General features: G+C 45.5%; 1 protein-coding gene and 1 long non-coding RNA gene across 6 annotated transcripts in view; one reads left to right on the top strand and one right to left on the bottom strand.

The window, feature by feature from the left end:
* The window catches only part of RBM20 (RNA binding motif protein 20), an 89,259-nt gene extending 80,612 nt beyond the window's left edge, over nt 1-8,647 (bottom strand). For 2 of the 3 annotated variants that reach the window (XM_042863680.1, XM_042863681.1), the window contains exon 1: nt 8,505-8,567. In XM_042863680.1, the coding sequence (XP_042719614.1) occupies nt 8,505-8,542 (38 nt within the window). In that variant the 5' untranslated portion in view covers nt 8,543-8,567. Of the gene's footprint in view, nt 1-8,504 lie in introns of all 3 variants that reach the window. The other variant, XM_042863679.1, reaches the window with a different exon arrangement.
* Nucleotides 8,648-19,268: 10,621 nt separating this feature from the next.
* The window catches only part of LOC122175714, a 25,407-nt gene continuing 18,524 nt past the window's right edge, over nt 19,269-26,151 (top strand). For all 3 annotated transcript variants that reach the window (XR_006177484.1, XR_006177483.1, XR_006177485.1), the window contains exons 1-2: nt 19,269-19,468; nt 24,058-25,148. This is a non-coding gene — a long non-coding RNA (uncharacterized LOC122175714). The remainder of the gene's footprint in view (nt 19,469-24,057; nt 25,149-26,151) is intronic.

Genomic DNA, 26,151 nt, shown 5'->3' with positions numbered 1-26,151 from the left:
CATGCTCTGAATTTCATTTCTACAGATGTAATGAGCTCATTTATCACTCTTAACATTTCTAGTTTAGGTGTCGAATACCAGAACTGTCCCAGGCATCAACAGCAATCCCCACCACAAGAACACCTCCCACTCGGCATCCTGCATCAAATGCACTGGAAAGTAAGGACTGAAGAGATGACCAACTCTGTTTCTTTTATTGAAGACTTCTGATCAGAGATGTCTCCTTGAAGGAAAGCTGTCACCTGATATTCTTACTGCCTCTTGTGCGAGTTCAACACAAAGTTTGTATAGCAAGATCATCACTTGTGTATCACAACTTACAGCTGCTTACTCTGCACTTATCCTAACAAGACCCCCGTCAACAAAACCTCTGCTTTCCTGCTCAAAGAAGCTTTTAATGCAAATGAAATTTCTTTTCTTGCTCTAACAAGAATTATTTGAAAATTCATTTAAAAGACCAACACTAATTCTTCCTTCTCCCCTTTTCATATAACTCAGACAATGCCTCTCTGACTTCTTTGCACAGATGGGTGTCAATTACAGGTTTTACATTGCAGATGATCAAAAGATTCACGATCATCCAGTAACTAATTTGTATCAGGCTTTTCAAGAAAAGGAAGCAGCTGCAGTTTAGAAGAGTTTGCCTACAGCCACCCCCTTCTCCCTTCAGCAAGGTACCACACCAGACTCCACCAAGAGACAAGAGCATCCTTGGCAAATGGAGATTTCCAAGGATACACAATTTTCATTAATTGCCCAATCAGCCAAATTAGAGCTTATTCCCCCAGCCCATGCAGCTGTATCAAAATCCAAAGCAACAGAAACCCCTCCTCTGGCTTTATTAGGCTGCATAAGGGGCATCCTCCAGAGCGTCACAAAAACACAATTTAGTCCCCACAGCACTGTTTTTAATACATGGTGATAGAGCAACAAGCCCGAAGTGGATGTGGTCTCCAAGCCAGCCTCCAGCTGCTACACTGACATCATTACCACAAGTCCCATTACACAAAAGAAACATTGCTGCTGCCCATGTTGGAGAAAAAGAGTTCTTTTTTTAGAGTTCTTTCTGGTCACTCCCAGAACTGTCAGCTTTGCTGCAGCTAAATAAGTAAAATTACCTCAGAGATCTTAAATTAAGAGCTGTCTGCGTCAGAGCTACATACAACTCCATCATGTTTAAGCTTGAAGAAACCACTTTCCTGACCTCTTGCTCCCTCCGATGAGCAGAAACAAGAGGCAGGAGTGAGAAGTGATGTACTCCATGTCTCCTCCAATTCCTGAAATGCCTCAGCACAGAGCTGGGGTCTGTGCGCCACAACTCACACCCCTGGATGCTCTGCCTCGTCCACGAGCAGCAATCCCTCCACCCCCACTGGACTCTGTGCAAGCTGCCAGCTTGGAATACAACATGGACTGTAGTGTTTGCTTCTAGAGAGGGCTCCCTGGCATCCTGCTAGGAGGCGAGAAAACTAAATATAACAGACTTAAAACTACAATTATTGCAGGGGAGCTTGCCAGAGCTGCTCTGAAGCTCCTAATGGTCTGCTGGGGATTTATGGATCAGCTGTGAAAATGTACTCACAGCTAAAACTTGCCAATCAAGTCCTCAGCGTCAGAGCACCGCTACCAACATTCAGACAATACAGCTTGAAACAATAGAAGCACCAGAGTCAAAGGGTAGGTCTAAAGTTTTGAAGAAGGACATAAGAAAGAAAAAATCCATTCTACTACACACATCAGTAAGAAACATGGGAGGACTCTCCCTTCTGCATGCTTCTTGGTACAAAAGGGCCTTCTGTTCCACAGAGCCGGAGGAGATGACAAAGCAGTGCCAAGCACTGGAACATGCACAGGAGGCAGCATGCTGCACAGACACAGCTACAAACGGCCCTGCCAGGGGCTCAAATGAGGCTGAGCTGCCATATACAGCCACCCCAGTGGTTTTGCACTCCAGAACTCGCATCACTAATACATAATATACTAATACTCTGCAAACAGGAGCGCAGACCAATACTCCACAGCTCCACGCTCTCTTTCAGAAGTAAAGCTCCAATGCTGGAACACAGAGACTGTCTTTATTATTTTCTTAAATTTCTAATGTATTGGATGCTTCCTATCAATACTTGTTGTGCTAACTGAGTCCATGCAAATTCCCAGTGACCTGGCAAAGAAAAACAAGGCAGTAAATATTCACGGAGACTTGGGTGATAGGATCTGATCCTCTAAAGCCTTATGCACAAAAATAATCCTCATGCGTATGAATAAGGCTTGGCAAGATCAGTAGTATACCAAAGTATGTACACTATATCCAAAGAGGAATTTAAGTCTTACTTACCCGACAAAAATGGATAGAAAAATGGATAGGCCACTTAGGATATTAAATACATTACAACACAGGTGTTGCCTTGCATAAATAAAGTAAAATTAATTATTTCTAGTCCTTGAAAAATTATATTTTACTCTTTTTCTCCCTTCAAGGAAATTGAATCCTTTACTAGTTTGTAAAACAAAAAAAAACCCTCCAAAACATAGGCCTTAGGAACAACACCCAGTCTTTTGGAGTTCTGATCAACCATAGATAATGAATTCAAATTTCGTTGTTAGTTAGTCAGTTCTTCTTCATGAGCTGGGAAAAAAAGGTAATGTTCAAGTAATATCCAACATGAAACAAAAAACACAGAAGCTGACTTGGATGCAAATATGACAGAGCTTGTATTGCTGTGTTTATTTCACCTCAGATCCTACAGATCCATTCATCCACTCCAATGACTGAGGTATCTACGAGCACCATCCCACCAACCATTGTTTCCTGCATTACTTATAAATACGTTCACCTCCAGACACATCAGGGCACAACACACATCAAAACAACCTGATGCAAACCTCCTGGGCCATCTCAAGGGAGTGGGGGTGTTGCTACAGGATAGAGCAGTGACCTTGAATGAAGAAGTCAATGAAGAGAAGAGCCCAATGGTTGGTACAACAGAAAAAAGCTGTAGGTGACCTTACAAGAATGTACCACTAGTGGGGCACAAATTGATGGTGCAGAGCACACACCTAGCAGCAGTGTGAACATCAGGCTGTGTTAATGGAAGAGCTTGGGAGATAAGAGGAGCATAGGGCAAAAAAAAAATACTTCACTCTACTTTGCTGATAGTTCTCCCCAGCATTTTAGGAGGGAAGTGCCACCTTTTCTTCAGATCCCCTCCTCACACTGAGTTGTGTATAATCTGCGACAAAGATATTTTCTGTGGGGGAGCAGAGGAAACGCAGAACTGCAAACAATGCAAACAGAAGAGAGCCATAAAACTCAGTCAGTGCAATAAGCTGTACACAGCACCAACCTAACAAATCTTCCCCTAAGGAGAAGAACACTGGCAGAGGCAGAACCAACACCTCTTACTACAGACGTACTGTGGTCAATTTACTGCTGTTTTCCAAGTATACACAAAGCCCACTGAAAAGTATTTATCTCTGTAAAAGAAACTTCAGCTGTCATGCCACTTCTTGCAGAAATGCTTAGTCTGTTCTGTATTCTGCAAATACAGAAGCACAAGTAAAGATGTGAGAGCAAGCCCTGCACATCTGCAAGGCTCTGTGTGAAGCAGCCCTGCCTCACAGACCCCACCAACCCCTGCATCTCCCTGCTGCAAGAAAACAGCTGCAGTGCACAGAACAGTACTGAACAGCATCACCAACATTCAGTGCAGCAAAAGCACAGCTCAATGCCACCCCAGTCCTGCTTATCTCCCAGCACGGGTGTACAAAAAAATGAACATACTGGCTTCCTTGCAGTTCCTCAAATGCACAAGACAAAGTATATCATTTGTGGTGCAATTAAAGTACGTTACAGTTACATTTCATAAGTCTGCAGTAAAAAAATAAAAGCAGCAAGCTTGCAACAAAAATAATTGCTTCTCTGCACTCATCATGAAATACCGATCCCTTAACAAAACAAACCTTTGCCCCCTTCATGCCGCCGAATGTGCAGAGCTTTTATTTTACACTTGTTCTAGACAGGCAAGAGGCATTAGTAAGACGGGCTAGGCTCAACTTGTCAGAATGGGACACATATTAAACGTCTCCAAAACCCAAGAGGCCAGGCTTTCTGCTTTCACCCACTGTGCAAATTGACAGCTTCACAGTGACGGGTCATTAGTGTGACAAAGAGAAAGCAGCTGGGTGTGGAGGGGCAGAGGCTAACAGAACGATTACATCCTCACACCGACTATAAAACGGTACGAAGAATGGGGGGCGTAGGGTGGGGGTGGAATTCAGAGGAATAAAGCCAGTCTGATAAAGCATCCAGCTGCAAATCTGATTGAAAGATTTAGTTTAAAAATAAATCAAGACAGCACGCTCCTCAGAAACAGCAGATTCCATCCAAAGGGGTATTTTGAAGTGACCAAAATCACTTCACACAAAAACGCATTTCTTGCTCTCCTGAAGAAGTTTCCACAGCCCTCTCCAAAGCATGAATGTACTTCTCAAGACCCAATTCCCCCCCGTTCTGACAGTCCCCAGAAAGTAGATCTGCACCCACCTCTGCTTTCCTTTCTATCAGGCACAGCTAGCTGGAAAGACATCAGCACATCTCCATGTCTCAGCCATACCTCAGTTGAGGGCACACAAGTTAACACCTGAACCAAGAGCCCCAGAAGAACACATTTCCCAGTTTCTCATTGATGGGAACAGCAGAATTAAGTTTCCAATAAAAGAGCAAGATCCAAGCAACTCAGTTACAGCAAAGAGTTCCTCTGCCACATGCTGCATCCCATAAACCATTGTCTACATGGTCTCACAGAAGTGGGTTATTTTCATTTTTACCAAAGTTGGCACCGTTGCTATTATCTCTGCCCCCACTTAAATATCTAGAATTATTTTGACATTTCTGGGCAACTATGAGTTTATTGATACAGACGATAAAAGCCAGACTGCATGGAGATATCAGCACGTGTGATGGCACTTCTAAATTATTTTTTCTGATCCATGTCTCTTTGCACCTCTGTAGCCCCTCTCCAACCCCTGAATGCATTTTACTGAGCTCCTGTCCCAACAGGTTGTTGGGTTAAAGAACAAAATAAAAAAGTTTATTTTAAAAAAAGATAAAGAAACCTGACACTTTCAGTCATTTTTATTTAAAATAAAATATCCATAGAGTTAATTTATCACTGATCTTTAGCTAATGCCTTACATAAGGGACGAGTTATATGTAAGTAGATGAGTCTTCAGGGCTCTGTCAGGTGGGGAAAGCAACTCAGGCTGTGGAGATGTACTTTAAAAGGCAAACGAGTAAGGAAAGGTTGGGTCAGTAACACTGAGGAAAGAAACAGTGAAAGCAGTGTTTCTCCCAGCATCCCTTTGTGAAGTATCTGCTTTGCCATATAAGCCAAACTATTTGCCATGACTAATGTATACAAGGGGAGTACATTCATATTTTATCTCTCCAGAGAGACCTTGTGTTGGGAAAAAAAAAAAAAAGAGGAGAAAATGAAAAACGCACAATTTTACACAAAACGGATGTGCTTAAAATAAATAAAATCCCAAGGCACCTGCCTCAACATTACGGATTTAAGTTAAAGAAATAACAAATAGTTAACAACGGGCCATTATTTTTTTCCCCCCAACAGCTTCCCCTGAAGTGCTGCAGGGAAGCAGAGCTCGGAGCGCTGCCCCCAGACCTGGCACAGGATGATGACGTCTCGGGTGCAGATGTTACAAATTCCATCTTCCTTCCACAGCAGCTCAGAATCTCTGGGACAAAACCCCTTAGAAAAATTAATAATAATGGTTTCACTTTGTTTCCCCGCCACACTGTTTCAGGATGCCTTACTCCACGTGTAAAACAAACGCATCGCCCTGTATCAACACAGGCAGTGCAGAAGTGCTCCATCTCCATTGGGCACACATTACCCACGACAAATAATTAGAACTGAAAGCAGGCAGCTAGCCATTAAAACATACAAAGGGATTGCATTTCGGTGCAATCAGGTCTCCTGTAATTATGGAGTTGGCTCGCAGCATGTTTGCAAAGAGCACTCCTCACATAAGGCCCTATTGCCACGCCGTGCCCAGCCCTCATTTTCCTCTCAGGTGCTTCCAGCCCATTGCCCCAGTGCACGGCAATGAATCACACCTAGAATCACACCAAGAGCAGTCTCCCCTCTCCCATGGGGGCACACACTCCAGACAACACCACAGCAGGTGATAAATTTGCCATACACTGAGATGTTGCATTTAGTAAAGCCATCCCCCACCAGTGAGCGAAGAGCAGCAGCAGGTTATGAACGTCCACCAACAGTGCTCCCACTGCCATCCCCTTCTTCTCTGCCTTCTGCTTTATTTCTTATGCTAGCATATGTTTTCAGCAGTCAGCCCCCGAAGTGCACAATCCCAGCTTTTCCATAACAGCTCCGACTGCAGTAAGGCTTTAACTTCTGGAAATCACGAAGTATTTTCCCACCCAACACCACAACCCTCTCAGAAAGCTCTGCCTGCTCCTCACTGTACACCTGCAACAATTTCTAAGCAGGGGAAGAAAGGCCATCCAGAGGAAGTTTAAATGGCGCAAAGCAAAATTGTGCCAACTGTTTGTTTAAAATAAGTAAGAGGTCAATGTTTTCTTTTCCAGTTACAGAATCACAACTTCATCTCGTGCTGAGACAGACGGATCGCTGCCCCCCAGCTTCCCAAAGTACCTTATTTCATTGGGCACAGCACGGCACCTGTCCTAGTGTCCCACAGGTACATTCACACCAGCACTTTAAGATAATCCCTAATATACTCCTTCCTTACAACAAACACACCAAATATCCAGCTCACATATACAGAACGCCGAACTTGTATCAAGTAAAGCAAAATACAATCTGTCTGCCTTTGTAATTAAAACGTGGAGATGTATGAATGTTAATGTAAATGCAGCAGTGCAGGCAAGGCTTTGTCACAGGGTTTGAAAACAGCACTATCGAGTTGCAGGGCCCTAGATGGACACAGCCCTCATTCAACACCTGGCGCTGCATTGCCATGGCAAAGGGCACTTGGAGCATGGGAGCTTCCTCACAGCTTTCCCTTCAAGAGAGGCCTGAAAAGAAACTGATTTCAAGTTTTCCTACCTAGGGTTTGATAGCGGGCTCAGCCGGTAGAAATGGCATGGCTCTGTGTACAGCGTGCTCATTATAAAATTAATCATGAGTCAATGCTGAGCGCATTACGCAGCCCTGCAAAGCCTCGGTAAGCATTAAGGAGTAAGGGCCAGAGTCAGAGGCCACAGTTTGGGCTTTCCAACTGACTGCCAGCAAGCACGGACCATAAGCACCATCCTGCTGTGCTGCCATTCCCATGGAGCTCCTCAGCCTCCCAGTACTACTCACCCACGTTTCAGTTTCAGTGCAAGCTTCTCAGTCTATATATATGACTTTGGAATAAGTGTGGATATAAAGCATGCCCATGGAGGCACAGACAACAAGAACAGCTAACACACAGACAGGACAAGCTACAACAGCAGAAAAGCAAACAAGAATAAGAGGAAACACAAACATCATGCACGACATGGGCCACACTCCACAGCAACCTCAGGACTCCAGTTTCATAAATGCTGAGAAATGATAACTCCCAACTCAAAATAATACTCTGCAAAGCTAAAGCACACCTGAATATTTACACGGACACGTGCCGAAAACAGGGCCGGGACTGAAAGCATTTCTTCCCTAAGGCTGTTTTTGTTGTCAAACCGATGCAGGCGATGCCCAAAGCCGCGCTCTAACAGTCGGCTGCGGCCGGAGGGAAGCGCAGGGCCGGCCGAGCGCCGACGGCGGGCATAAGGACACGGGGACGGCCGGAGCGCCGCAAGGCTGCGATCCTGACAGCTGTGGGTTCACCCACGGGTTCGCTGCTTGGTGGGAGCCCCTATCTTTCAGGGCATTCTGACTATTAGGCACAGATATCTGAATCTTCGCAACTCAACTCGTGCGTCACACGGAACCACGGAGCGCACAGCCAGTCTGTCGTTCACCCACATCAGTGCCACTCGCGTCACCGCACCGTATGGCAAAAGTGCTTTCCTTTTTCTCTCTTCGGACAGAAAACGAAACGGCAAAACGCCAGCAGCACCCACCGCTCGCTGCTCCCTCAGTACGGCTCCCCGCGCGCAGGCCGACTTCAGGGACGGCCGCGCAGAGATGCCAACGCCGCAGGCCCGGCAAGGACGCGCTGCCCGCGGCCCCAGCACGGCGCAGGGAACTTCCCCGAGCGGCGCCGAGCCCCGGAGCCCGGCAGCAGCGGCCTGGGGGAAACGGAGCTCAAACAGAACCCGGGGAAAAACGGAGCTTAGGGACGAACGGAGCTTATCCCAGCAGTGGAGCGGTGCCGGCTGTAGGGCGCGGTCGCGCTGCCCGCCCGGGCTGTCGGTGCGGACTCCGGGGGGCACCAGCGGCGGGGAGGAAAGCGACCCTCCGCCCTGCCCGGCGCTGCCCTCCCGGCCCGGCGGATCGCGGGGCGGCTCTTACTTGTGGAGGAGCTGGGGCAGGCTGGGCGGCGGCGGCATCCCTCTGCCGGGGCCCCGGCTGGGGGCTCCGCTGCGGGCATCGCTCTCCGGCCGGTCGGAGCTGCGGGGGGCCGGGGCCTGGCTCATGGCAGCGGCGGGGACCATGCGGGGAGGCCGCTGCGGCGGGCGGGAGGAGCGGGTCACCGAGCGGGAGGAGGGAGGGAGGGACGGTGGCCGAGGACCGGCCCCGCAGGCGACCGCTCTCTCCCCGCCGCTCCCCCCCAACCCACCCCCGCCGGGCTGGCGACGGCGGGACAGGAGCCTTGCGGCTGTGCCCGCCCCGCGGAAGGGTGCCGCTACCGGCCGGGGGCGGCCAGCGCCGCGCGGAGCCGCAGTGGCGCTGAAGGGGCCGCGGGGGCGGTCGCGGCAACGCCCGGGGAAGGGACCCCCACCGCCCGCCCCACCTGGGCGCCGCGCCCGGCCCACGCCTCCCTCCGTTCGCCGCACCTGCTGGGAGACGAGCGGCCCCGCAGCCGGACACCGAGTTTTTACCTGCGCGTCCGGGCGAGCATCGCAGATGACCCGCGGAGCGAAGGTTGTGCTGCTCGTAGCAGACTCTGGAAACGTTCCTTCCAGGGCTTCGTGCTTCCTCCGTAAGGTGTCTGCGAGCGCTGCCTTAAGGACCACGCGGCGCTCCCTCCCCTGCCTACGAAAGGATGCGGGCACGGCCGGGCTGCTTTCAAAATTCACCTTCATGCGGGGGAAGGAGTGGGGCTGGGCAGGTCGGAGCCTCTCTCCATACCTGGCAGAGTCGCTTAAATGGGTACAAAAAGCCACCACCTGTGACGGGAAAACGTGATTCGCGTTTAAGGCGTACTCTGCAATTTGTGCGCAGGTGAGGGGCGCTGACCAGGTGCGAGGCAGTGGGAATCAACTGTTCGGTTACTGAATAGTTACACGACACCGAAGGACCCTTTCAAGATGCCTGGCTATCAGCACGGGTTACTGGACGTCACTTTGCACGCGCGCGGTTCCGACAGATGCATTCTGAGAGATGCTGCAGTGTCTGCTGAGCGGGACCCAGGGGAGCGCAGGTCAGAGCCCGCAGGCAGTGAGGTGATGCACGGAAACAATGTTTTTGCAAGCGACGCTGTTGTTGCGTGATGCTTAAAGTGAGGTCTCCATTTCCCCGATAATCCACTAAAAGTGGACTTTGTGCGAATTTTCTCCTTGTCACAGCAGCACAGAGAGCCCTTAGGAGAGGCAGGGACAGCCACCTTCAGCTGCCGGCGATAACTGAGGAAGTGAAAGGCGGTGATTGCTGGTTCGCAGGGCAGCGGAAGCGCAGCCACGGCACCGGTGTACGGCCGTGGGTAGGCACAAGAATGTGTTACTTTGCACAGTTAGATCACATCCCTTGTAAAAGTGGATCAAGCACGTTCGATGCGTACAGTGAAGAGCTCAGCAGGCAGATCTCAGTGCTGAGTTTGGAAACTTCACAAAGATTCAGTCTTCTTGCGGGCACGATCCTCATTCCTGTGTCAAGCCTGTGCCTTTTATTCTGACATAATGTGGTGTTTGGCACACCTGGCCTCTGCTTTACCTGAGCCTTGTCCCAGCCTCTCAGTATTGCTGCAGCAGTGCCAAAAGAGAGAGGAGGAACAGCGGCTGGGCAGTAGAACTGAACAAGGGCAGGCTGCTGTACAAGAGGTTCATATCCTCCCGATGTGCAATGTGGTTATTTCTGCCCATGGAGAAAACCTGTCTGTAAGTTTTTACCCCCTGCAAGAGGCATGCTCTGTATTAATGAAGCGGTCACCAAACGGTGATTTTGGTGATGAACTGACTGTCCTGTTGCTGCTAATTTGTGAACATAAAATCTAGGATAATTTTGTCAGAGCATCCATGCCATGGGTGTTGATAAGTGCTCGTGAAAAGCGTTGCTAGCTATTAAGCTGGGTTGAGATTAAGATGCTCACTGCATCTCCAAACGTGATGAAAATCAAACCCCACTCCTTTACAATGCCTTTAGGGGGGAGGAGGAGGGGATTTTCACACACAGGAGTTTGTACACTAGAACTGATATCCTGACCTGAGTGCTGCTCTAGCTCGCCTTCCTATAAATCAAAGCAGCTCTGTGGTGCACATGGACTCACAGTCAGAGAGTTTATTTGTTAGGAGGGTAGATTAACAAAGGCGTGGGCAGAACCCCAGAAAGAGAAAGGGGCCATAAAGCAGAAAAGTGATGGAGCCAGGCACACACGGGATACTGTGTCCCCAAATAGTTTGGCGTCAAATAACAAAAATAGCTATAACTTCATTCCCTTAATGTGCCTATTAGTCTAAGTAAGACCTTTCTTTGGTTCGTGCCTGAACCTGGCTGTTTCTCTGCAACCTGCAATTTAATCCTCTGTGAATGTAATCCCCAAAACGTAATCATCTGTGAAATTAAAACATAATCAGCTCTCCATTATTAGGGGAAGTGAGGAGCTGCAAAATTGAAAGAAGGAAAACCTGGCTAATGGAAGTGCTGCTGGGCCCCAGCTGGCCCTGGAAGAATCCCAGTCCTTTCCAGAAGCAATGTGCTCTGGTAGGAGAGTCCTCTCAGTCAGGCTGGGAGGTGCAGAACTTGTGCAGGCACCGCTACATGCATAGCATGGCTTATTCACAACGTGGGTAATGAACCCAGAAATAATGGAGAATAAATCCTGCTTTGTTTCTTTGTTTGTTTTGCTGTACAAAACTGAAACAACAATAGGTGTTTAAATTAATGTTAATAAAATGATTTGAAGTTAGAGTGTTATGGAGGTACTGCAAGCAGCAATAAAATCACCATGAAATTACAAACATGATTTCGTGAAGAATAAGACATCAGCTCTGAAATAGGATTAAAGCAGCAGAAGTATCCAGTTGCAGGAATAAAAGACTTCATCTAGCAAGAATGGTAACACCGCACTCCTTAACGCACGGTGGAGGCAGGCAGGAAAGCACTCTCTCACTTCACTTCCAAAACTAATGAAGAAAAGTACCCAAAGACTCCAGGGGGAAATAAGAAAGGATGAAAAACGGGCAGATTCAGATAATTAAAACATCAGTTTTTCTTAAATGGCATCAAACCCTATTTCCAGAGCTGGTTGGTCATGTCTGCCTGTTCTCTCCAGTCATGGTTTGGACAGAGGAGCTGGAGGCTGAAGCAGAACTTTCCACTGCTGAATACATGCAGTCTGCCTTTCAGGTAAGTCTCTCTTTGCTTCAATGAGCTTTCACTATCAGCTTCTTCTGAAAAAGATTTCAGCCAGTGCCACCACTCACTAGTTCCTTTTCAGTGATTTTCTTCTCACTGTGGCTCAGGGCTGCAAGCTGCTGGATAGGCAAACAAGTAAACAAAAGTCATCTGCTATTTGGAAGCACCCAAACCAATTTCCTTATAATCTGAAAGGAAAATATCAAGGAGATCTCATACTTAAAAATATGGGGTTATGGGGCTGATGGGAGGACAGCATCACCTGTCTGAAGAATTTACCTAAAGAGATTAGGTTAGGAGCAGAACGATCACCCTATGAGCAATCAGAAAATGAATGTGTTGTTTATAAATGACACACTGAGAAAGACAGCCTTGTCCCAGAGCTGCAAAGTGAGAAAGAGAAGACTCACATGCTGGACTGACTGCTGCAGTGGTGGCCATGTGCCTGCAGTACACAAGCCGATCAAGGTGCAAAAATGCAGCCTTTGCAGACAAGCTGGGTACAGTCAGCCTTGGGCAGCTGAGAATTCCCAACACTCTGGAGCAGCCAGCTAACCAAAGGTAAAGGCTGCAACATTTCAGCCCTGCTGCAGTGACATTCGATAAATACATGCTGTAATAAAAATGTCATTTGCTGTGAAATGCTGCATTCCGCCTCGTCACCTCAAGCCGGTGACAGCATAATCCTCAATTCGCATCTTGTAAATTTAGAAAAGATGAGAATGTGCAAGTGATCATACCTAGGATGTTTACACATGCTGCTTGATCCCAAAATACTGGCTTATGTCATTGATGGTTTGTGTCATGCTTCTTTCTAGCTTCAGAAACGGCAAATGTTTGCCATCTGAACTGCGTTAGCCCGCTACTTAAGGAAAATGAAAAGCAAGCAAGGAAAAAATCCCTTCTGTTAGTCTTGGCTTCAAGTAACCAAAACATGCAGATGAATAACCCAGTTTATCTTTCCGTGCCTTCACTATTGCTTATTCCATTTCCCATCATGACATAACCTCTGTTTGCAGTCATCCTCACTTCTGGCTGCTATGCTTCACAACCCCAGAAACAAAGAGAATTTGCAGTAATTGTGTACATATTTGAACCCCAACCCGTTTTAATGCATGGGTGGCACTGTGGATTTGTTCCTCTCATCCTCAAATGTGCAGGCAATAACTAACTGCTAGCAGGCCTGTATTATTAGTGAATATAGTCGTAACTAATATTCGTTAAAAATTACTTCTATAATTGTATGGGTTTTGTGCATTAGATTAGAAATAGTTTGAAACCTTTAAAATAAACTAAATTTTCAAGCTTTAAAATACAAATTCTTCATTGTGTTGAGTGCAGATTCAATTGACACACACAAAAATGGAGACAAAGCCTATCCTTTAATAGTCACCTTCTTCTACATGGAAAAATAGGGATTTTCACAGGAGCAATGAGCACCATCCAGTAGGTACTGACACTCAGCATAATTTATAAAGCAAAGTACGGCCTTTTAAAAGGCTATATGAAGACAACTAATGTCTAAATTAAAACTACACTGAAGTAGTTCCACATCAGAACATGGCACATCTCACGTGGCTGTGGCTGCTGTCTGGCCATGCTGACAATATCAGTGCCTGAAATTGGACCTTCACTAACCAAGGAAAATATTCGTCATCGTAAGAGCCCTGAATAAATTGTGCTGCAAGTCATTTTAGTATCCCAACCCAAACTAAATTATTTTCTGATGAAAACTATCTCCCATCTCCATGGATAAGAAACATCTGGTGACTGATGGAGTTGTGCTTTGGTGTCCTTAGAGCCGGGCGTGCGATGGGCAATGGGAAAAGGTCTGTATCACTGAAGAAGCAGAGGTAAAAGACCTGTCCCAGTCAGGAAGGCTGGTCTGGACTAAATGACTGACGCCCTCTGTCCTGGTCTGTGGCAAGTATCTATTTCTGGGACTTCTCACCTGCAAAGGATGCTCTGCAGAGCTGATTTCTGACAGCCCTGATGCAAGGCCTGGCCGGTGCCAGCCCTGGGGCTGCAGTGCCTCCCGAAGGAGCAGGACAGCTCGCAGCCTCTCCTCTGCTGACAAATTGCACAGCTGTGGTGTTACATGTCAGCACTTGCGTTGTGGATCTCCAGAGACAAACTGGGAATGTTCTGTATGCCGGGCAATGGCCTGGAGCCATTGCGTGGAGACAACCTCCTTGAGGGAGCCATGGTGAACAAGATGAGTGGGGAATCCACCTGCAGCCATGTAAAGATAGGCATCTTACTGCAGCAAGGCCAGCTGTACAGCTTAAAGAGGTGACCTCAAAAAATGCACTGAATACTTGCAGTGTTTGATGTGTGGATATTACACTGACTTCAAACAGCATTGGTTGAAAAGCAAGGTAGGTGGGCTTGTATGTCCCTGAAATCTAAGGTACGCTATCGTCAACATCTGTGGTGAGCCTGAAGTTGTTTGGTGGTATTTGTCATCATCTGGAACGTTTCCAGTGGAAAACATGATCTTGCTGACCTGGAATCTAACTCAGCTCCTGCAACCCATATATTCAGAGTAAGAGTCAACAGAGATGTTTGCATTGATACTCAATGCAGAGAAGCAAAGGACTGGAGCTACCTGAAATGAGCCGCTCATCCCTTGAGGTCATCTAAAATTAGCCTTTCATCAATATATTGATGACTTCTTTCACTGCATTACCACAGCTGTTAACCTATTGCCAGCTCCTTCCACTTTAGAAAAGATAAAAGGTCTTTTGAAGTCACATTCCTCCTGGGCATCTGCAGAATCTCTGTGAGATTATGGAAATACGTTCCGTAGGTGATTAGCATAGGGATGGAAAAATCAAAAAGCAGTCTTGAGAGACAGAAAATTATGGTGGAAAAAATAGACATCATGAACTTTAATTGACAAAGTAGTTTACTAAGACTCCTGGGATGGGTGAATAATAACAAATGATTTTTTTCTTTTTTTGGTCTGCATCGTATGAGAGAGGATATAGAAAAGAATCAGCAAGAGCAACTATTGGGATAAAGGGAAACATTAAGACAAAGAACTCATGGTCACAGAAAACAGCTTTACTGCATCAGAAGATATTTTCAAAAGAAAACTAGTGGAAGACTGCAGTTGAGGCTATATGAAGATGGAAGAATAACTTCTTAGGAAACTTCACTCACACATCTGTCAGTGGTTTGCTGTCAAATTATAACAGCATATCATTTGTGAATCTGTAAGGGTTAAGTCCTGATCGCACTGTTCATCTTTATTTTTTTCCTCAGTGTCACAGTAGTATCCTTACCCTCTCCATTTCAAAAGAAAAGATTAGAGATTAATTTTTCTTTCTCTTTGTGTTGGCACGAGTATTTAAGCGTAAAGCAACTTGCTTCCAACTCAAACAATATTCTCCTAATGGTTGTGTTTTGGGTGAAACAACAAAGTGAAACAACACGGTGTTTGATTTTTATTTTGGCCAGTGACCAGAAGATGTTTGGCTGCTGCGTTTGCTTCCAGCTGACCTTTTGGAAAGACTGCAGCTAAAATGTCTGTCCTTTCCTAGACATGGTTACAGGACAGTAGGTTACCTGATTCACATTGTGAAAATTTTTCTGAGCTCATCTTTAGGAAATTTGAGCAGTTCCACACTGTGGAGAAGAGCTATGAAGAACACAGGAAATCCATTTTATTTTGTGGATTTGGATTCAGTTATTCCAGGGCTTGTAATGGGCTGAGAGGAACAAATTAATGATTATGATGATAACAAAAGTGATAATGTTCTTCAGTATGAAACCAAGCTGACCTCTTCAGCATGAAGGGTTGAGAGACAAATTACATTACATGCCCTATCTGCTTCTGCATCAACACCAGGAAGACAAACCAGCCATGGACCCTTCCTAGAAGGCCCAGTGTCCAAAAGATGCATGACATTTGTAGGCAACACCAACTAAGGCTGCTCATCTAACACATGATGCTGCAGATATCTTGTATCCCAGAGAGCTGGGTATGAGGCAAAGAGATAAAATCGCTCAATATTTTTCCTGTCCCTGAGCTTCATTGGAGTCTTCACCAAAGACACATCCAAGTCAGGCAGTCAGCTCCATAGAAGTACTGCTTCATGGGCACAGATCATGGTGCTCAAACTGTCTGTTAAACATTGCTGTCTGATAGTAGAGGTTTATTTCCTTCTCCTTGACTGCATTAATTAAATCTCCCATTCTCTTCTTGTTGCAGGCAGGATAAGCCAAAAGCCCTACTTTTGACTGAACTTTGAGTGACTTGAATATCTTGGGCTTGCAGCCACTGACACAGACTGGAAGACAGAGCTTGTTGCATATGTTAAAGTAAGTTGGCATCAAACTCACTAGAAAGCCTCAGCAACCCATGAAAATATCAGTAAATTTTACCAAGCAACAAAATCTTCTCTAAAGAGGAAACAGAAATTTTCAGAAACTGATGGCTCCTTCTCCCTGTCCTCTGGGGCTGAAAACTTGGAAAACATTGCAATCCCTATGTGGCATCTCCTTAAAAGCTTCTTTTACCTGACAATTCTGTCTTCTTAGTACTACCTGAGTCATCTGAACAATCTCCTGCTTTTTCACATACAACTTGGCTGAGCCATCAGTGGTTTGGCTGGTGGTGGTCAACACTCAGGAAAGACACATCTTGTGCTGCTGGTTTTCATCCCAGAGCTGCTAATACTCTGGAGAGGGTCTCCTGAGTACCTCGTGGCAAAGCAGCAACAATCTGAAGGTAGTGAATCTCAAGTCTCCTCAGGCTCAAGATAACTAATTCTCATCCCCAACACCCCTGCAATGAAGCACTGTGACAGAAATGCCGCCCCAAATGTGGGATTCAGCAAGGGCAGGCAAGGACAGCAAAAGGCCCCGGAGAGAATAGAAAGAGAGACCTCCTTTCTTTGTTTGAGGCACTCAAGGCCAGATTGGATGAGGCCCTGGGCAACCTGATCTAGTGGGTGGCAACCAGCCCATGGCAAGACTGAAACTGGGTGGCCTTTGAGGTCCCTTCCAACCCAACCATTCAGTGATTCTGCAATGCTGTGATTCTATTCCTGGGGGGGATCCACAGCAAGGTATGGCTGCATGACAGCTCAAATAAATGATACTGTAAACTGCTTAACAGTAACACATTGTTCCACTGAGGTATCTGCTTCTTAATTCTAGTTGGTGGTGAGTTTATGCTCAGAAACATGAGGACTGGTGGCTCTTGGCATTCTATCCAAGCTAGTCTGACCACAGATGCTGTTCTAAGTGCCCCATCCTCGTTTTCAAAGTATTTTTAAATTGTCTTGACATCATCCTACAACTGTAAGTGCCACAGGCTAAATGTAAGTTTTTATTTGGCTTGTATTAGCAGCTCATAACACACTCCTGAAAAGAGCCCTGCAGCATGAGGCTGTGTACACAGCCTTTTATGCTTTCCTCCCTTGGAGCCATCTCCTTACAGTATCTGGCCCTTGTTCTGGATGCAGCCCTGAGCAACTTCCCCTGAGTCATTCAAGACATTTGTGGCAAATCTGAGTATTGAAAGCAGCTCTCCCAAGGGCTCATCCAAAGCTTATTTAAGTCAACAGAAGTCTTTCCAATTGATTTCAATTAACTTTTGAGCAGGTTCCGAGTCTCGGGGCACTGCCTTTGCTGTGACAGCATGCTTTTTATACCGCTCATTTTATACACCTATCAGATTTCTTCCAACAATTCTTTCCAAATTAAATTGCCTTAGGGTGTAAGGGAACATTTCAGAGAGATGAGGGACTGTAAGCTATCACATACTCATTGAAAATCAGTACGGCTTGGATACCTCACAGAAATCTGTGACATTTGAAATTTTCCCCTTAATCAATCCAGGCCTTTCTGTGCAGCCCTTCCCCATTTTCTCTCTGCTCTGTGGATCACTTTTTCAGTAATGCAGAATGGGAAGATGAGAGGAGATCCTGGCACAGCTGGACATTAAGCATCTCCAAGAGACTGGTGCACGAGAAATATATCTCAAAGAGTGCAATCCAAAAAAGGGTGTATTAAAAACGGATGAAATTGAGTATTAGTTTAGTGGAGATCTCCTCCTCCATTTTTATCCTCTGATTTCAGTAGTACATAAAAAAACTGGAGTGCTGCCATGACAAACTAGGCCTATCATTTTCAAGTGCCCTTAATATGGGCTAAAACATTTAATCAACATGTATTAATTTGTTTTAGTGTTCTCTGGGGAGTCCCAGGGTGACTTTAGCACAGAGCTCCTTCTAGCTGCTTTAACAAAGAAGAAAAAGTGGAAGGACATCCACAGTGATTTATTTTCTCTGGATGATCAGTGGGGAAATTGGATACGCATGACACGCATTCATTTAGTCCTCACTTCCCTTTGATGATTAGGGCTGAATTTTCATTCTGGTGTATGGGGATTTGTGTGTGTCACTCCAAACAACAAGTGTCATACATCTAGGTCCAAACGTAACTTTCCAAGAGTGAAATTCAGAGATACAAATCTCTGGTGTAAGTAGCAAAAATAAAATATTGTGATTGCAAGCAAGAAATATTTGTGGTACAAAATTGAAGCCTCAGCCTCATAGAGGCTCGATTGAGTTTGCAATTAAGATGTTTGCCCCAGATTTTATATACAGTATATACATTGGAAAGACGTGCAGGCATCAATTAAGTGAGTAATAATTGAGCAGCGCTTTCAAAACATCTGTTACTCAGTCCTTTGTGCACAATTATGGATAACCAACATAAGGATGTGTGACCAATTCTTTCACTGTGCCAGCATTGCAGCCTCGGCAGTGAAAGGCTGAAGAAAGATAGCTGTATCTTGAACAAATCCCAGTGAACTGCTTGGTCTGTGTAGCCAAGCTGTGGAATTTCATTTGTTTTTAATGGTCATTTGTTTATTAATGCAACCTTTTTACAGACCATGAGAATCAGACTGAAATGCGAGCAACTGTTTTTCAGAAAAAGCCCCTTTCTTATTACAAGACGACCTGACATTCACTAGAAGAAAGGCATTCCCCAAGTAAAGGCCGATGGAAGGATGAAATAAAGCTCTATAATGGATTATGAAGCTTTGTAATTGCTGCTGGCAACCCCGGCAGTGATTTGAAAGGCTCTACTATGGCGTAATATTTTCCAGTTTTCATGTCTCCCAATGTTAAATGATACAAGTAATAAAGCTCTCCCTTCCCTTCCCCTGTAAGACTATTCCATACATCACATTGTGATCAAGTTTTATTTTTGGACTGTGATGAACAACTCACAGGACCGGGCCGGTGGCGAGGCCCGGAGCACATGGTAGTGATGGCATCACGTGGAGCAAGGAACAACTGCCTTCCATCACACAGCACCGAGTGTGCTACGGAAATGAGCACAGATTTAAAAACAAAGCAGTGCCATCTGAGAGTATAGTGTAACCTTGGCTAAATAACTGCATCGCACCCAAATGCTAAACAGATAGTGGGTCTGTTTGAAAATAATCGAGTGCCACCCCCTCCACAGCTCTCAGCAGCAAGCAGGGATTCAGCCCCAAGCAATTAGATAGGAGTGGTCACATCCACATGCTCGCACTGAGAGAATGGGACAGGCTGTACGGAGCAAAGGCAAGGCGGGTGGTAGCAGCGAGCATCTGAGGCTCTGCTTCCAGAAGGCAGCAGCTCCACAGCTGCTTCTGCTTTGTTTGCAGAGAACCATCCTTGATCCAGCTCAGGAAAGGTGCCAGTACGCTCAGCATCTGAAACACCTCAGCCGTTTAGGTATGTACATTTTACATGTAAATCTGGGGAAAGACTAAAAGAAATTGAGATGGAAGTATTTTTTATTCAAGGCTTATGTCTGTCCACTTAAGAAAACAAGCTACTAAGCTGAAACAACACTATGGCTCTGGTTCAGCTGGGCAGCTTTGAACAGAGTGCTTGAGGGAAGCGAGAGAACAACGGTTTTAATAGGCACTGCCATGTATAAGGAGTGGTATAAGGAGAAAACAGTCTCTGCTGCTGTGCCTCAGCAGAGGGCTCAGATTTCCTCATTTCAGGCATTGGTGTCCCAAAACCTTTGCGGTGGAATCTCCAGAGAACCTCCGTGCCAGCAGCACTGCAATGCACCGAGAAAACATAAGTCCGATAATCCTCACACCAAATTTCCATGCTGGAGCATTTAATAGTGTAATTTCCAGCACACATGGGTAAAGCCCTGCTGGAAGGATAATACAAAACAAAACCATTCCCGCTGGACAGGCTGCTCCTGCTCTGGTTCCACATAATAGATTGCATAATATGTTTGCGGAAGTTGGTTTTTTCAGCAACTTCACTGGACATTCCAGAAGAATTTCAGTGAAACCGTATTACCAACAACATCCTGCGCACAAAGGCAAGAGGTGGGCAGGCCCACAAACCCATGACGAACACAGTCTGAATCTTAAAACTATTTCAGAACATCTGTGATGGTATTTTTCATGAGGACTGTTTCTGGTATTGTTACAAGGATATTGATCTTGGTGGAAAGCCTGAAACAACCAGAAGACCCATGTTCCAAATCTGTGAGTCAGCTCAGATATACATCAGCAAGGATCCCATCAGTGAACGTGATTTATGGACCATGGATACTGATGACGTCTCACCATGGAGAGCTGTTAACCCCCACGGGTTTTATCTGGCTTAAAAATACTTTCAGATAGAGCTGGTCTTTTAGGTCATTGAGTATATAACAAAATTTGGAAACAGTTTAGCCTTTCGGACTAGTTATCAATAAGTCCTCCACAACTTTCTCTTTGATTTCGTACTTTCTCAGCATTTCATGTCTTTCTCAGCAAAGTCTACAATTAGGAGGATAGGACAGACATTTTGTATGGATTATGGCACTAGTGGGGGTGAAAGCACTTGGCCTCCAGCCATGCATCCCATTGCATGCTCAAGACCTCCGATAATCCTTCAGAAATACACTGCCTCTTGAATCCTGCTGCTTCATTAGGAACGTAGTTTCTCTGTCTCCTTTCCAGAAGTCTTTCACATCGTTCGGTAGCTGCAATCAAAGCAGGCAGAGGACTGATAAACCAACCTTACCAGCAAAACTCAAAGCCTGTTTGACTGCAGATTTCTGATTTTTTAGGGCAATTAATTTCCCTCTTTGGAGACCCTTCCCCAGTATCTGCAACTAAAATCGATGTGTAATTGTTAAAATATTGCCATAAATTCTTTTCCCCATAGAAAAGTAATTGCAAGCTGTTGATCAAACCTGCAAAAGATACAGAATTGACGTCATGAGTAGAAATTGTTATGGAAGCCCTCACACCCATGGGGACGTAAACTGGAGAACGGCAGCAAAGCATCCTGCAGAACTGAACTCAGAACTGACTGCTTGTAAGATGCACTGCAGTTTCTTACAAAAGCCAATCGCTGCCCTTCATACGTCACTCTGAAAGATGAGATGAGCTGAGGGATCAGAGTGAATCCAGCACTACAAGGGCTTTGGGAAGAAGTATGTTGTAGTGATCTCTGACCCAGCTCGCGCTTACATGTCGTTTCTGAATGGGCACTTGAAAAATTCTTTGCCAATTCTGTTCTCGAGAGAGAGCTGCAGTTTCCCAGAATCCCCAAACTGAAAGGGAAAAATAGTTATTTCAAAGAGTTTTGAGAAACAAACAAACAGAAAAATAAGGGCAGGTTTGTTATTTGTGTAAATACGTCATCCAAACGGTTTTAAGTAAGATAATTCATGTTAACTTGAGAATTCGATTAATTTATCACGTCAGTTTGGGTACTGCTCCAACAAAACCAGCTCCAGCACAGTAGTACAGACAGTAGAATTAACTGACTGTGTATCCCAGAGAGTTCCACTTCTCTGTCACAGTTCATCGTTTCAGCTTTTGAACCCTTATCCAGACACAGTGCCGCTCTTTTTGGCAGCAAAGTGACCTGAAAGCAGCTTGTTGGCATTATAGCCACCTGTGACAATTTTCAATAAATTTCCTAATTAAATAAGCCCCTTTCCAGTGATTCTTTGATGTCATCTAATTTTCTGCCATTTGGTAAAGTCGGAGAGACAGAAGTCTCAAAGTAATTTGAATTTTATGGTTCCCAACTTCTGTTCCCTACAAGGAGCAAACCGATTTCTGTTTCGGTCTTTGAGGGATTATTAAGACAGAGGAACCATTATTACAACAATGAAGGGACTGTTTGATTTTCATACAACTCGTAAGTCTGTCCCTGCTGTTGAAACCAAGATCTCTTGCGCTGTGATATACGCTGAGAACTGAACAGAAGCTGCCGAATCTCAAAGACTCATTAACACTTCAAGAACAAGAAGAAAAGAAGGAAAAAAAAAAGAAGGAAAAACTGGGAAAACATTTACGTTAGTCCCTGCCACCCCTACCCCAGTGTCTTCCTCTCACGCTGAGTTTATGTGCAGACCACTCACTTTTGCTAACTAAAGTCTACTCCATCATGGGGACCACTTGGTAAAGTCACACAGAGACACTTAGGGGTTTCTTAAGCTAAATCCCAGCAGGAGGGACTGAAGCTGTGTCTGTTCTGCATTAATGTGGAGGACCGAGGATCCCCAGTATCATATTTACCGTTCTTTATCCTGCAGTCCTACAGGTGCCCATGAATGGCACTTTGGGTCAGGGGCGAGGGTTGGGTGTAGCACACACCCAGCACGTATCTTTTTCCAGACATCCTACAGCTGCTCAGTTGCCAGATGTGTTTTATTTGCTTTAACCTGAGTGAGAACATCTTCCTCACTGCTGGTCAGCTACATTAAACCTCGTTCCATCATACCTTCCACTAGCTCAGTGCCATCTCTTCCAAAGACGTTAATGCAAGTCTCATCATATTCTGTACTGTGTATCAGCCCTCTGTGTTGGAGTCATTTCCTTGTGTGAGAACTACAGATATCAACAAAAGAGAATTTCCTGATCTTCCTGTGTACACACAGCTGCTTTGCAGCACAGTTTGCACTTACTTACAAAGGCCAAAATGGAGGCAGTAAATGAAAAGAACCTGCAGCCTTCTATTTAAAAGCAAACAGAACCCTACCATTTCCATACCCTTTTATTTTTAATAAAGTTGACTCATCGTTTTGTAACGTGACCAGCAAAACTGCTACAGCCGCTTCCCTATGCAGCGGACCATGGCTGCCCACCGCAGTCAGTCAGTCTTAGGTTCATGCTAAAGATGTAGATGCTTACAAAGAGCTTCCCAAAGATTCTGTGAGTGCTCACAGAGACCTTTACCAACCACTGCAGGCTGTCACATAAAGTCCTTTGTATCTACACACTTAATCCAAAGCCCAATAAACTCAGTAATTCAGAGCTGGAATTCCCATGAATCTCAGAAGACTTTGGATCAGGTTACTAATGCTACCTTTGTTTATAGGGGTTTACAGGAGTTCATATCTGTTTGCCTGCTGCTACTTACACCGCTGTCATATGTTTTTATTTCAGGCGAGGGGCAAAATGGAATGAGCTAAGACAAATTCACTTGACTTTCTATTTCTGTTTCATCGAAGCTTCCATCTGTCTCGGTGATGTCTAAATGTGTCTTCACTGAACATTTTCAGACCTGTGTTCAATTCATCTGATGGCAAGTGTCTTCCTTCAGCCACTTTTGGTGCAGATCAGCCAGCATCCCATTTACGTTTTGAAAAACTACCCTAAACCCTTAACTTTAGGCCAAAAGAAACGATCCTTTGAACGCTAACTCCATATGCAGAAGAACTTCTTAATATTACTGTAAATGGATCCCTTCTCTTCACGTGGCATCTCAGATCTGTGGGTGCATGGCATTTGCCCCAGGAAATGCAGGCAGAGCCATTGCAACTCAGCAGTGAAGGTCACAGACCTGCTCTCCAGACCTTGACCTTGTCTGACTGTGCGACATTGCCAAGGGACCAGAGGAGCAGAGAGGAGGGGGAAGGGTCAGCAGACATTGGAGACAGATGGCCCAATTCATCATCCACCAGAAATAAATTAAAAAAAAAAAATAAACTGCTCCAAGTGTTATACATGCAGTGGTGATTGTAAATTCCACAACTGTGGAGAGCTGCCAAGCTTTTATACACATACCAATGCTGTGCATAACTCCAGAAAGGTGAAGTCAGGAGAAGCTGCAAAGCATAAAGCGTGTTTAGCTCTCAGGAAATTGGTTTGTAAAATGATTATCCAAGCCCTAGTGGAACGAAAAGCATGTAGAAATTAGGAACTGATGGGATACTTTGGCTTATACATCAACAATGCATTTCTGCAATGCATAATTTAGTTATACATGGATGTGATTGTTGATATTATAGTTATTTATCTTCTTCTAATACTATTTTTGTTTTTGTTTTACTCTTGACAATTTCCCAGTTTGAGCTGTCAGCTGTGTGTCCTGGTGAATACAGTACTCTGGTCAGAAGGCAGAGCTGCCTCAGGAGCCAGCAATGCTCTGTGACACCGCTGGAAGGAAGGAAGGGTGTGCAGAGCAGGAGGGGCTTTCCCCAGATAACCTTCCTTGGTTTCACTGAGAAAGAAGGATCTACCTTGGGTTTTTGTAAATTCACAAAGAGTGAGCTGCATTGGCAGTGTTGTTGGTAGCACCACTGAATGCTCCGGGTGGTTTTCCAAGCACAACTTCCCCACGGATGGAGACAACAGCAGCCATCAAATTGCTGAATGTCACAAAGCAGGCGCTGGGAAATCTTGGTTGCAGCCTTTGTGCAGCCCTTCAGCTCTCTTTCCACACAGGCCAGCATCTACGCACAACACAACAAAGACTTATTAATACAACCTCCACAATCAGCCAGTGTGTATCAGCCCACATGTGGAGCTCAGGGCTCCATTCAGGGATTCCTCAGGAGCACATGGTACAGAAAAAGTGCAAATTCGTGTGTCACTGTTCCGAAATTGCCATCCACTGAGCAGCCCTCTGCTTTTATTGTCAGGTGACCTTGAAAGGATCGGATAGAAGGAATGTGTTCTGTGTAAGAAGATGCACTATCAAACGCAGCTGACAAGTTTTCCTTATCTGTCAGTTCCCAGAAGGATCCTGGGTCGCCCTGCTAGGAACTGGTGGAACATTAGGAGCACAACGCACCCTTGCTGCTGCCCCAGACCCCATGGGATCCCATAGCGCAGCCACTTCTCTTGAACTCCTCTGTGCGAGATAGAAGAACACCCTGGAAGTCCTGGGAACCTCCTCTCCAGCTCTGTCACACCAGCTGTTTCCATCCATGCTTTGCCTTGTTTCACTGCACATTCCAGCAGTGAATCCAAGCTGCCTCACTCAGCAGCTCAGAAACGGGAGGAATTTGACAAGGAGGCAGAAGCACTGTGTGCACTGGGTATCACCAGCCAGCCCCCATTCTGACAGGAACGTTTCTCTCACTGCTTGAAGAACAGCCCTGCATCCAGAGAGCATCCCAGATCCTGAAGGAGGAGGAGGAGTAACAAAACAGAAAGTAAGCAGTCTCCCATTTCCTTTGCCTATATTCCAGCTACACACTTGGCCATTGCTTTAAGAAAACAAAGCCCTTTTCCATCAGTTTGTGTTTTCCCATCTTTTTATTCATGTGGGACACTGAGGATATATTTACATGATCTACTTTGAGCACCTGATCTAGGTGTGATTCTCTTACATTTCTTAGGCAGCAGATAGAGACAGGTAGGTACCTGTCCCAAAGGGAACTACTAAGGGCTACCAGTGGTTGGGGTGACTCACAGCCAGTCTCTGTACCAGAAAGGAACACAGCTGTGAGTTGATGCAAGGTCAGCTCTGTCACCCACAGTAAGGCCCACATGAAACCGCAGTGCCCAACAGCACTGGAGCACGTAAAAAGAGTAGACAAGAGGTTATCATGCATAAAGCAAAAGGGTTTGGAGAAACACCATCTGCATGAAAACAGCCGCAGGCATAACAGTGTCTGTTTTCAAGGTAAATAGCCAACACTGAAAACCATCAGGCACCCTCAGCCATCCTAGAACTTAACCAGGGGCAAATCAACGTTAATATTGCAAGCAGGTAACAGTGGAAAACAAAACTGGCTCTCCTGTCTGTCTCAGTCCATGTGTTCATCAGCCTTTTAGTTGTTGTTGTTTTTTTTTTTAAATAAGAAACACAGTGCTGCTTTGGATAGAGGCAGTTTCAGTGCCCCAGGCTCCTGCAGCACTTGCACCCAACCTCTGGTGGTATCAGCAGCAATTACTGTGCTTTGATGCACAGTGTGCCTGGATCATCTGTCACTAGTGAAATTAACTCTAGTGTACAGGCAAAAAGATCTGGGTGTTCTTACTAGGAATGCTGCTGGTGCCTCTGAGGGAGAGAGCAGGAGCATCTTTGTGTCTAACAAGGAATGAATGCAGGCTCTGGAAATAAAATCCTCGTCATAGCTTAAGATTACCTTCCCCTAGGAAAATAATAAGAAATAATATCCAAAGACACTGAGCTCATAAAATCAGGTCACG

This window comes from Lagopus leucura, unplaced genomic scaffold (assembly GCF_019238085.1).
Source record: "Lagopus leucura isolate 7727_CA_CO unplaced genomic scaffold, USGS_WTPT01 Super-Scaffold_741, whole genome shotgun sequence".
In the NCBI taxonomy this organism is placed as follows: Eukaryota; Metazoa; Chordata; class Aves; order Galliformes; family Phasianidae; genus Lagopus; species Lagopus leucura.
The sequence above is the reverse complement of the archived record's forward strand: the minus strand, read 5'-3'. Positions and strand labels throughout refer to the sequence as shown.